This window comes from Benincasa hispida, chromosome 1, assembly GCF_027475165.1.
Source record: "Benincasa hispida cultivar pf3 chromosome 1, pf3_genome.v1.1, whole genome shotgun sequence".
Classification (NCBI taxonomy): domain Eukaryota; kingdom Viridiplantae; phylum Streptophyta; class Magnoliopsida; order Cucurbitales; family Cucurbitaceae; genus Benincasa; species Benincasa hispida.
The window spans coordinates 12,035,042-12,047,849 of NC_143478.1; the positions used below are offsets into that span (position 1 = coordinate 12,035,042).

At 40.3% G+C, this 12,808-nt stretch overlaps 1 protein-coding gene and 1 pseudogene across 29 annotated transcripts in view; both read right to left on the reverse strand.

Moving 5' to 3' along the window:
• MEE44 (Nucleotidyltransferase family protein) overlaps window positions 1-12,808 on the reverse strand; it is a 45,193-nt gene that overhangs the window by 29,138 nt on the left and 3,247 nt on the right. For 27 of the 29 annotated variants that reach the window (XM_090316178.1, XM_090316174.1, XM_039028726.2 and 24 more), the window contains exons 2-6: window positions 8,337-8,873; window positions 8,134-8,259; window positions 6,044-8,017; window positions 5,851-5,964; window positions 5,562-5,744 (exon numbers count right to left, since the gene is read on the reverse strand). In XM_090316178.1, coding sequence (XP_090172304.1) covers window positions 5,562-5,744; window positions 5,851-5,964; window positions 6,044-8,017; window positions 8,134-8,259; window positions 8,337-8,873 — 2,934 coding nt within the window. The remainder of the gene's footprint in view (window positions 1-5,561; window positions 5,745-5,850; window positions 5,965-6,043; window positions 8,018-8,133; window positions 8,260-8,336; window positions 8,874-12,808) is intronic. The other 2 variants (XM_090316176.1, XM_039028753.2) reach the window with 1 other exon arrangement.
• LOC150038239 (uncharacterized) lies at window positions 692-4,186 on the reverse strand (annotated as a pseudogene).

A 12,808-nucleotide genomic window follows, 5' to 3' on the forward strand; every position in this document is an offset into this window, starting at 1 on the left:
ACGGCCGATTATTAGGAAAAAACTCGTTGAAGTGATTCAGAGGAGTTTTAAAATTTAGAACCTTAGACAGCATCCGATTGATCAGATATGTAGTTGTAAGAATGGCATCGTCCCACATATATTTTGGAACGTTCATAGAGAACATAAGGGCACAAACAACTTCAAGTAAGTGTCTATTCTTTCACTCAGCAATGTCATTCTGCTGAGGCATGTCACGACACGTAGCTTGATGAAAAATATCCTTATCTTGCAAAAAATTGGTTAATTGTTCATTGAAATATTCAATGTCATTATCAGAGTGAAGAATGCGAATTTTAGTTTGAAATTGAGTCTCAATCATATTGTAAAACCGAACAAAAACCTCTTTTACCTCGCTTTTGTTAACAAATAAAGTCAAGTTAAACGAGTGTGGTCATCTATAAAGGTAACAAACCAACGCTTATCACTATGAGTCAAGATTTTAGACGAACCCCAAACATCAGTATGAATTAAGGAAAAAGGTGATGAGGCCTTGTACGGTTTAGGCAAATAGGTGGATTGATGATGTTTGGCAAAAACGCAACTTTCACATTGAAAAACTGAACAATCAAATCCTTTAAATAAATTGGGAAACATATACTTTAAATAGAAGAAATTTGGATGCCCTAATCTATAATGAAGCATTATAGTTTCTTTAACAGAAGGAGAACTGACACTACTCAAGCCCTTAACTTTTTTATGACTAGCAGAAACTTCATCAAAGTAATAGAGACCATCAATCATCCTAGCACGCCCAATCATCTCCCCAAGTCCTGATCCTAAAAGATACAATGAGTTTCACAAAAGATAACTTGACAATTAGCATCCATATAGATTTTACTAACAGACAATAAATTACAAGCTAATTTTGGAACAAGAAGGACAGAACGTAACGTAAGTTTTGTAGTCAAAGGAATAGTTCCTTTCACTGCAATAGAGGTGAAGCTACCATCAGCAATGCGAGTTTTTTCATTGCAAGACACAAGAGAATATGATTCAAATAAACAAGAGGAAATGGTCATATGATCAGAGGCTCTAGAATCTATAATCCATGAAGATGAATCAAGGCAAGAGAGAGCTTGAGGACAAGTACCTGATTGTGTCAAGGAAACACTAGGATTACCAGATGATGAATTGTTCTTTAGCAGCTTCAGAATTTGATCAATTTGCTCTTTATTAAACGGGCTGGAGTCAACAACATTAGCATTAGAGGTATGCTGATGAGAATTTCGCCCACCTTGTTGAGAACTTTTCCAATTTGCAGGTTTTCCATATATCAACCCAGGGCCCAGGATCCGGAATCTAGATTCGGCACCTGATGACCTCGGCATTCCCTTGCATCCCCTACAACATGGCTACGTCATCCTTGCTTGTCTCGATGCTTCTAAGAGTAAAGGTTGTCCCCACAAACCAACATTGGTCCTCTTTCAGCATGTTTTGTCCTCACTCACATGTATCCTAGGAAAATTCCAAGGAGGTCACCCAAGATAGGATTGCTCCAAGCTAAGTGTCACGGTCGTGCTTTTCTAACCATGCGGCACCATGATTCACCCGTGATCATGGACAGCCTTAAGGGATGCTCAAGTCCCAATTCACTTTTTGCTCGACTCTTTGAAGTTTTGTCGGACCTTAGGCGAGGTTATTCCATCCTCAACCGAACTGAACTTCATTCGGTCATATACACATTGCCCGTACGTGTATTTTCCCTCATGTGTGACTAGCTAACTTGCCTCTACTCTAGGTCAAGTCTTGAGGCTCAACCTTGCCCATATACGAGGCTAAGGTCACCAAAATACAACGTCGCATCTCTCTCCGCCATCTTGGTTCCCAACAACACGTCCCTCATACTTCTATATCACTTCGAAACTTCATCGGTATGAGTTATAACCTTTCATTGGGCCAAAACAGGCTTATAACCCTTTACCGTGGCTTACCGAGTGATTCGGACACTTATCGGGGTTTTTCAGGACATAACAATGCTTACCGGGCTCTATCGGCCTACTTCGGCGCCTACTGAGCTTCTACCGGCCTAATGGTTGCCTACCGGGCTCTACTAGGCCATTACCTGCTTACTGGGACAACTCGAGCAAGTATCGGGCCAACCGAGAACTATCGAGTCCCACTGATGCTTTAAGATGTCATCCCGAGTGTCGGGATGTCATCAGCTTTCTCTCTCCTGATCGAGCATGCTTATCGAGAACCATCATCAACGGGCAACAATCCAACTCGGGACTTCCCGGACATCCATCCATCCGGACATAATCGAGACTTAGGCCTTTTCGAGTCCTTGTCGAATCAAAACGGCATACCGAGTACTACATCAAACATGGGAAGGGACGCAATGTCGGCACACTCGTGTCGTCCGACACCGTCCATGAGATCTCATTCTCGATGGAAGAGACCCAAGACACTTATCGTGTAACACTCGCCCACGCCATGATAGGGTAGCTCACTTAGGCCACAAGGCCCAGAGGTGGTGGAGAGCTGACACCATGCCTCCCCTTATAGTACATTTTGAACATTTTCCTCTTTGCTATCCATGCATATCAAATGTGGCAAACTGTCACTCACCAACGTAGAGCGCTCATCTGAACTCCAATTGACATGAAATTCGACGTGCTTGCATATCTTATCAATATGCATCTAACTCCCCACGGAGCTTGTCACTGACACCATCGACAACACGGTTGCTTTTCTTTTTGCTTAATGTTCAACATAGCATGCTTGCCCACTTATGTTGGTGTGTTAGATGATGCACTGTCCTCCTCGGTCGCATCATGGCACTTCTCTTGGCCCTCTGTCTTTGCCAGATGTGTCAACACTCACATGTCACCACTGCACTGTCTACACAAGTGGGGTCACAATCTACTATCTCAAAATCAGATTGTGACACTAAGCATGCTTCTAAGAGTGAAGGTTATCCCCACAAACCAACACTGGTCCTTTCAGCATGCTTTGTCCTCACTCACATACATTCTAGGAAAATTCCCATGAGGTCACCCAACATAGGATTGCTCCAAGCTAAGCACACTTAACTTTGGAGTTCCTATGATTGAGCCACCAAAAAGGAAGGTGCACCTTGTTGGTATAGGTAATAACTTTCAATTCTTTTAAGCCTTTCTTAACTATACTTCCATGTCCTCAGGATCCCTCTCATTCGAATGTGGTCTCGGTTCATTCATATCTCCCTCCTAAACTCGGCTCGTTACATTCCATGAAGTTTCCAACAAGTTTCACGCATATGTCGAGGTTTATTACAATGATCGCACCAGACACGAGGCTTTTCATATGGCTAGTTGGATTGATCATAAGCCTTCATTACAATATTTTCAGTGACCAACGCAAAGCATTCAACAAAATCAATAGGTTTTTTGCAAATCATAACATTCCTGTGATTTTCTTTCCTGCGAACTTCAGAAAAAACATCATTAATAGTTGGAAGAGTAGTTTTTCCAAGTATTCTACCACTAACTTCAGCAAACTCAACATTGAGGCCGGCAAGGAATTTGTAAATACGACCATTTTCAACAGTTTTCCTATTGTACTTTTGGTCCTCTGTAGACTTCCACTAATACGTATCAAAGAGGTCAAGGTCTTGCCAAATCCTTTTAAAGGAGTGAAAGTATTGTGTAACTGAGTTAGTTTCTTGTCGTATATCACCAAATTTCAAGTTTAACTCAAACATTTATGACCGGTTGCCCAAATCAAAAATACATCTGAGTTACACTATCCCATAATTCCTTAGCAGTAGAGTAACACATGTAGTTACAGCTAATACCTTCAACCGTGGAATTGACAAGCCAAGTCATAACCATGGAGTTTTCAACGTCCCACCCGACGAATGAAGGGTCATCTGGACTAGGGGTGGTTTTTTCTCCCTTGATGTAACCAATCTTCCCTTGTCCATGAATATACATCTGAACACTTTGGGACCAACGAAGAAAATTATCCCCATTAAGTCAAATGGTAGTTATTTGGACAGTGGGACTGGTCGAAAGGACACAATTGTCACAAACTCTAGTGATGGGTGCTTTAGTGTCTGACATATTATGTTTTTTTTTTTTTTTTGAAAAGGAAACAGATCTCTTTATTCATTAAGAAAATGAAGTGAGACTAATGCTCAGAATACAAGAATACGAAATGGATCAGCAGGTACACCAGGACAGCTCAACTAGATTGACACCCCCATAGCATCCTCATCGTTTTCAAAGACAAAAAGCAAGAATATATAAAAGGTTTCATAACAGTACAAAGAGAAACTTTCAATACTTGGACAACAAAATAAAAGTGAGACAGCCTAAGAACAAAATAAAACACAGCTAGCCAAAAATCCTGTGGGAGGGTAGCTTCAAAAATCTAGTGAAAGGAAGGCATGCCAATTCAAACTAATTTCTTGACATGAGTAATCTGCGAAGGTACTAGTGAGAGAAATCCACAAAGAGGCATTAAGTTTGGTTGCTTCAAATCTTGCGAACCAAGGAGTTTCCTTATCTTGGAAGACTCTTTGATTCCGTTCAAACCACAAATCTGCCAGCACTGCCTTAACAGCATTGACCCACAAAATCTGTTGAAATTTCATAAGGCTTGGACCTACTAACAGCTGTTGGACGTTATCTCTGAATGCTTCCCCAAAAGCCCAGCTTAAGTTGAAAGTCTTGAATAGTGAGAACCAGCAGTTTTGAGCATAAACGCAATCGAAAAGGTGTTGAAGGTCTTCCCAATTCCTTTTACACAAAGTACATCTATTGGGAGAAAGATAATGGGAGGCCAGCTTCTTTTGCAGCACACTTGAGCGGTTCCAAAAAACATTATCCATAGGACTATATTTATTCTCCTCGGGCTTTTAGACTTCCAAAGAGCTTGTCTTAAAGATTTATTGATTGGAAGGGCTTTGCAAAGATGAGTGGCTAGTGTCTAACATATTGTTGAAGAAACAAAAACCCAAAAAATAAAACCAATAGATCTGGAGGAAAGAAAAAACAACAAACAGAGGCTAAACAAACCAGCAACTTGATGAGACAACCAGCGGACGGCGGCGATGGGCGGCACTGAGCAACAAAAACGACAGTTGGCAACACAGACAAAGTCAGACGGCGAAGACAACCAATGGACAAGTGTTAAAACGGGAGGGGGGAAAGCGACCAAAAAACACGTTCGATGAAGATGTGACGAAGTCTAGCGGAGATGCGACATTTTCCAGCGATGCTTCAAGTGACCGACGGTAGTGGCGAACGAACGGAGATTGATCGGCAGCGGCGGCGACGACAGAAGGTAGGGTTTTTTTAGGTTTTTAAAATTGGAGGTTTTCTGGGTTTTTAGGATTTCAAAACCTTTGAAGCTCTGATACCATGCTGAAAAACATTATTTCTCTTATTTTGCTAAGGAGGAAAGGGTTTCTTAAATAGAAGAAATACCCAATTAAAAGTAAGGAAAGAATAAAAAACAGCAAATATAATACAATAAATAAAATAGAGTATTTCACAATAAAGGAAATAATCAATGGGATATAGGCATGATGGATCCAGTAAAAGTAATGAACTAACCAGATTTCTCACTGGGGGCAGACAAACCACAAGATCCACATCACTCGTGGGAAGGGACAAACCAGTTGCATTTGAACCAAAAATGTTTGTCCTGGACCTGGGCCATAAGACTTGAAGGGACCGTGTAACCCGTTTAACCGCCCAAGTGATGTAAGGCTTCTTAGTCATATTTTCTGCAGCAACCTAGTATGGCATATATCACATGAATAGCATTTCTCAGTGATGAAAATCGTTTACATAAATTCCAACTAGGAAATACTACACAAAAAGCAACAATGAGAGCTCTTACATGCTTGCAGAAAGAGTCAATCTCATCATGTAGGCGGCTATGCATCAAAGAAAGAGATTCTTTTTTTACAGAACAGCTAATCGTAGGTGGAAAGAGAGGAAATGCAACATCTGGCTGCAAAAGAAAATTAATCATAAGGGAACTTCAGACACAGTATATAGCTCAAATATTTGGATTGCAGTTGCATACTCACATGTTCTTGATCGAGAGCTATCTGGGACATAGCTATTAATGACAAAGGTTGAACTGTCGAGCAATTAGAATTACTTTTATTTCTCCAATTAGGCCATACAACTTCAGCACCATCAATACGTAAGCATGCTTCTTCCAAATTAGTTCCATCAGGATACCAACCCTTTACACCCCAATGCCTTGGACTTGAGCTACCAGATCTAACAGTTGGAAACCCCCTGTGCTTCCTGGAGTCACTTACAGGAGAAGGTGGAGGTGGTATTGGAGCCCGTGGAACACAAAGAACTACTGGAGATGGTGGACGCTTTACACGAGATTGCTCTCTCCTAGTAGGAGGGATACATGGGCTTTTATGATCATAACCATGACAGAACTCAGATCTTGATCTTTCCCTCGACACACTTGGAATAACAATAGGGCGCAAGATTGGAAATGAATGTGAGTCTCCTGTTTTCCCTTCAACATCACTAGACAAATTTGGCGAAGATCTAGGACCATCTTCCTCTGTTACCGTGTCTTTCATAGTTGGTGAGGAATGGATCATGTTGTTGGGTAGATCAGTTCCTTGCACCACATAACCAAGAGCCTGCTTTCCAGAACCCAGTGGATCAAAAGGAGAACAGAATGAAGTAGCAGTTGGGGAAGTCAACCCATTACTGTAAGAAGAAGAGAAAGCAACCATATCATCAACAGTCCTGTTCATGTCAGCTTCACGCCAAGCCCATGAACTATCATCAGAACTAAGCGAAGGAGGTCGAGAGAATCCTGTCCCATGGTGATCAGAAGGATTCCAGTACATAACACCACCACCAAAATACTGATTGTAGTCTATCCCAGAAACTGCATGCATTTCCAGTTCTTCCTCCGATATCCAGTTTCCATCACACTCATCAGCTAAATCTTGATTATTTGACAAATCAGGAAAATCCGTGAGATTTTTAGAGTACTTCTCATCTTCTGTACTAATTTGACTGCTGTTATTAGGGAACCCCTGACAAAAAGTAGATTGTCTCCTAGAAAGAAACCCAATATCTTGATTTGACGTCATTGTAGAAGCCAAGCCAGAAGCACTTCGTAAGACTGGGGGCCAATCTAGACTCATTAACAGTGGTCGAGTCAGAATGGGATTACAACCACCTTTAACAGAAGAATTTCTTGATTGAGGCATTGCAGGTGTGAAAGACCGACGGAAATGATTGTGCCAATTATGACCAACATCTAAATGTAATCTATCAGTAGCAGGTGGGAGATGTGAATTGAATGATGGGATATACAAAGAAGCTACACCATGCCATTCATAGGGAGAATGTTCCAAGGGATTCAAGGTCCTAGTATTACAAGTATCACCACTAAATTGATTTCGAGATAAGCATGATTTCTCCTTTACATCAATGATTCTCGGAAGTTTATCCAACAAACATGATTTATCTCCTAATTCACAAGTTCGCACAGAACCCTTCACATTGACATCACTTTTGACAATATTCTTTAGCTCCATTGAAGGCAAATGAGAAGGTACTGCACTGCAATCAATAAAAGATGTAGACGATTCCAAAGTAGATGATAAGCGTTGATTTTCAATTATTCCTTTTGGGAACTGAGATTCTCCAGGACTAATTTGACAGACAGATTTCGTTAACCCAGAAACTTCATGCATTTCAATATTTTGGCTACTGTCATACTCTCTATTTGGTGCATTAGAGAGAACCAGAGGATTTGAGTTTAATGCTGAACTGTCATCATTATTTGCAGTATCATTCTTGATATTTGAGATGGAAGGTTTTATGAATATATTGTCCAACTCTGCTACCTGATCCTGAGAACTAAAAGATGGCGAGGAAAATTTAACGGCTGGCCCAACTGAAGGTCTTATTTCAACTAATCTGCTGTTCCCACCAGAGTTTTTACTCTTGTGTTTTTTCTTCTTCCTTGCAGTGCCTTGATCTTTTCCAACACTCATTTTATGGTCATGTACCTGGTGACAGGCTACTGGTTACAATGCAATCAAGCCATTAAATATATGATACAAATTTTAAAAAGAAAGAAAGGGAAAAAAAGACTAGTAAAATAATAAATAAAAATCAAATCAACCGTTTTAGATATATCTGCTGGGATTTCTCTGCAAGTCTCATTTCCCTTGGACATAATAGACATTGTTGTGGGTTCCGTCATAACTTCTCTCCCTTTGTGAGCACACTCCTTGTCACATTCCTGAGCCTACGTCAAAAAATTAAATTCATATCATGCAGATAAGTCCATAATATAACATTTCTTATGCTTCAAACCAAATTTACCTTCGTAAATTTATGGCATGATAAATCATCTACGCATGCCCTCATCACAGGATTCTGTGATTTCCGGCTCTTTCCCTTTTTCCTTCTACTGGAAGCACCTACATGCTCTCTTGATTTACTTGGAAAGGACTTACTATCCCCCTCTCCTAGAAGCTCAAATTTCGTGCAATCAAGTGAAATAAACATAAGAAATTCACGCAATTTTCTTAATATACAATCAGGGATGGCACAGATAGAACCCAAAGTGCTATAAAATAGATTACTCTTATAGTATTCATCATGAAGACACGACGATACGATCGTAACAATATCCTGAAGCACAAGCAAATTTCTAAAGATGTTGGTTAATAAATAAGGTTTTCCGGAATGGGTAGCTGGAATTATGTTGAAGTCAATATGCAGGTCCGCTTGGGCTGTTAACATGGACCCTGGTGGAGATATAGTACAATTGTACCTAAATGGTCTATTCCATTCAGCACTAAAGAGCCCCATCTCATGCTCCGCAAGTCCACTTGTCCACCTCAGAATCTCATGTATCTGAAAACTCAAAAAGTGACTGGAAGTTAGCCAAAATATGGTGATAGATCTCAAACCTGCTGTACATAAATCAAAATTAAAAGTGAGTTAAATTTTTCAGGGAAGAAGAACGATGTAAGCTTGTTTGGGGTATCTTTGTAATTACTTTAATTAGCAGGTTCATTAATAAATTAGTTTTAGTACCTTGTCAGCTAACTTAGTTAATAAGTTACCAAACGTAGTTTGATCTTCTTTTTTTCCTTTTTTTCTTTTTTTTTTTTCTTTTTTTTTTTTTGGAGGAAACCAAATTTTTCATTGATGTAATGAAAGAAGTCAAAGCTCAAAATATACCAGAGAAAAAACAGAGAAATAATATTAAATTACAAAGGCTTTCGAAGATTCTTTAAAGATTATGAGATTTTTTTTTTTTTTAACGGAAACAGAATTTTCATTGAATTAATGAAATGTGACTAATGCTCGAAGTACAAAAGAGGAAAGAAAACATAAAACTCAAACTTGGACTAACCACACTTAAAGCCTACTGAATCCTACTGAAGATTTAGAAAAGCCTACTAAATAAAATCAGGATAACATTGGACTAACCACACTTAAAGCCTACTGAAGATTTAGAAAAGCCTCCAACGTTTTCATGAGAGCCAAACTTCAAAGAAAATGTGGAGGGTCTTCGATATCCACAGAACAAAGAGGACAAATTGAAGTCGAGAGTGAATGACTTGGAAATTTCCTTTGAAGAGTAACTGGAGAATCCAATTCCAGCTTCTTGGATTTTTGGTTGATGAGTAAATGATGAGATTTCTGATTTTCAGGCTGAGAGTGAATGATGATTTCTGATTTTCAGCAGCTTCTTTCAGATAGAACTTGATTGATAACCCAGACTCTTGAAGTTGGTCATTCGTCGGGTAATGTTGGTGGAAACTCTTCTCACTCTTCAACATCTAGTGGGTTTTCCTTAATCCATTTAAGGAGAATATCTTTCAATTGTTGATCAGCTATGGTGTCAAAGTCCGAAGTTTTGTGGTCTAGTGAAGTGAAAGATTTATTTTCCTAATTATGGTAAAAGCGCAATCAGAGGGTTTTCCATAACAAAACTCTCCTTTGCGATGATCGTTTTGGTTCGGCTCGTCTAAATGCCTCTTCTTGATGTTCTCTTTCTAAAGGCTTCACAGGATACTCTATTTAGAATATTTGTCTTTAACTAAAATGCTTTTACATTTCCCTTCTAATTCACTTATGTTCAGATGTTCTGATTTGATATTCAAATACTACTTTATTATTCTTGTGTCCCATTTGGGGTTCAAGTATTTTGTAGCATTAGTTTCTTTTCATTTTCTCAAACAAAAATATGAAAAATGCGAAAATGAATACAAAGAAAAGAAAAGGACTAAGCAGAAGAAATCAAATTGATTCAGATCGAACATGAAGAGGTTTGAACCTAAGCTGAAACAAAGAGAGCAATCCAAGGAAGAGACTGATAGAACTCAAATTAATTATCTGCCTGACATAAAATACCAAGGAAGCCGAGACTCCCCCCTCTCATCAAGCTCTCCGAGCTTTACTCAATACAATGCAAAATGAAAATCCATCACTCTCCCCTCACAAACAAAATATAGCCGCCACCCCCCCCCAAAAACCTAACAAAACACATCTTTCCCCTCAGGCCCACTCCCAATCTGTTATTACCCATAACTAACTACTATTCCTTTTGCAACGATTTACGTCATTTACATTTCATTCTCCATTTCTCTTTTTTTTCTCATATACCTCCTAATAACTAGGGGCCTATCACTACCCGCCCCCCAAAAATCACCTTGTCCTCAATGTGAAAGTCTGGGAATTGATCGATAATATGCAGTCCATTTTCCCATGTAGCATCGTCAGATGACATCTTGTCCCACTGAATGAGCACCTCAAAATCAGTAGGGACACCACGGTAGCTCCGATTTTGCGGATGCCCAATGCAGAAGCTGGTCGTATGGACATTGATCCATTAGGTTGCAGCAAGGAAGGAGTTGTAAGTGTCGACAAAACAAAACCAATTGCCTTACGTAGCTGGGACACATGAAAGACCGGATGAATATTGACATTGGTTGGCATATCCAATTTATAGGCCACTGGACCGACGCATTCGATAATCTGAAAAGGTCCAATGAATCGAGGTGCGAGTTATGGGTGTTTGTGGTTGCACATTGTACTCTGTCTATAAGGTCGGAGCTTAATATATACCTAATTTGTAATGGCAAACTCCACCTCTCTCCGTTTAGCATTTGCTAAAGGCCTCATCCTTTGTTGTGTGTGTTCCAATGTAGCCTTCAACTTCTTCAACATTTCATCACGCTCCTTTAAAAGGACATCGACTATCCCTACCGCAGCTGTTCTTGCTTCATATGAAACAAATTTTGGCACTGGCTTGCCATAAACTACTTCGTAGGGGGGGCTTCTCTATTGAAGTATGGTAAGATGTGTTGTAGTTGTATTAAACCCACGCTAACCATTAAGCCCACTTTGTCAGCGAGTCCATTGCAAAGCATCGTAAGTATTCTTCCAATCCCCGATTCACTACCTCTGTTTGGTCGTCGGTTTAAAGGTGGTAGGCCGTACTCCTCTTCAGTTGAGTGCCCATCCGATTCCTCCCAAAACAAGCTTACGATACTTTTGGTGCCCCATGAAGTCACACAATCTCCTTGAGGAATATCGCAACCATTATGGTGGCTGTATATGGGTGTTTCAGCTGAAAAAAATGAGCGTATTTTGACGATCGTACCAATATGGAGTTATATACATCAGATTTGGGCAAACCATCAATGAAGTCCATAGAAATATCATCCCCGCATTTTCAGACCGAGAATCACGAAGATGTCGACTTTGCGCTATGCCATACGATCTCAGGATTGCTTCGATTGGGAAGGGTCTTGCCCATCAGCCTACTTTGCCAACATACTCCTTTAAAAGCAAGCATCTCTTGTCAATCGGATAGGAGCCTCCCTAAATTAAAAAAAAAGGGATCTGCCTCGACCTGGGAAATTGAAAATAAATCTGTATCGTAAAGAAACTTCTTGCTACTTAAAATCTCCATACTTTTCTATGTCAATTGAAAATGACATCGGCTAGTGAGTCCACGAATCTGATAAATTACTCTTCGCGCTTCCCTGAACAAGTAGTTTCAACAACAGTAGACCCAGTATTTAGAGAGCGATACCACCCTGCGCAGGGGGAAAGCTATAGGCATCAGCAGAAAGAAAAGCAAAGGCATAGGCAGCATATCATCTCTGGCATGGGCAAAGGTTAAGGAGTTAAGCCCTTACCGTCCCTTCTTGTTTCAGATTAAGGAGTTGCGCTCGACGATCCTCCTCCTTCGTCGGCAAAAATCGGAACAACGGTTGCTCCTTAAATTTTGCCCATGTATCCATTGGCGTTTTTTCTTCTTCCCAAAGATGCCATTCCAACGCCTCTCCTTCCAAGCAAAGCACTGCAACATCAATTTTATCTTTCTCTAACAATCAATTAACCACAAAATATTGCTCCACTCGATGGAACCAGCCAAAGGGATCGTCCCCTACTTCACCCTTGAAAATCGGGATTTCAAGCTTTCTTAATCGCATATCAAACAAGGATACCTCTCTCTTCTCCTTCTCAGATGTGCTCCCCAACCGTTCAGCTTTCTCCACTACTGGTTGTTTACCTTATCGGTCACTATGCGTTCAGACGACGATGATTTACTTCCATCTTCTATTGTGCCTCCTCTCCTTGACCACGCCTCAAGCGCTGATAGCATCTTCTATTCCACAGTCTCCCCCATAGCTTCAAATCAGGCTGCCATGGAGCTCCGTCAGCTGTTGCAACTCAACAAACCGTTGATCCATCCTGGCCTCCATTCCCACCTGTAGCAGAGTAAGTTGTTTTTCAATCACTTACATTCGAGCCTCCATTTTTTTCAC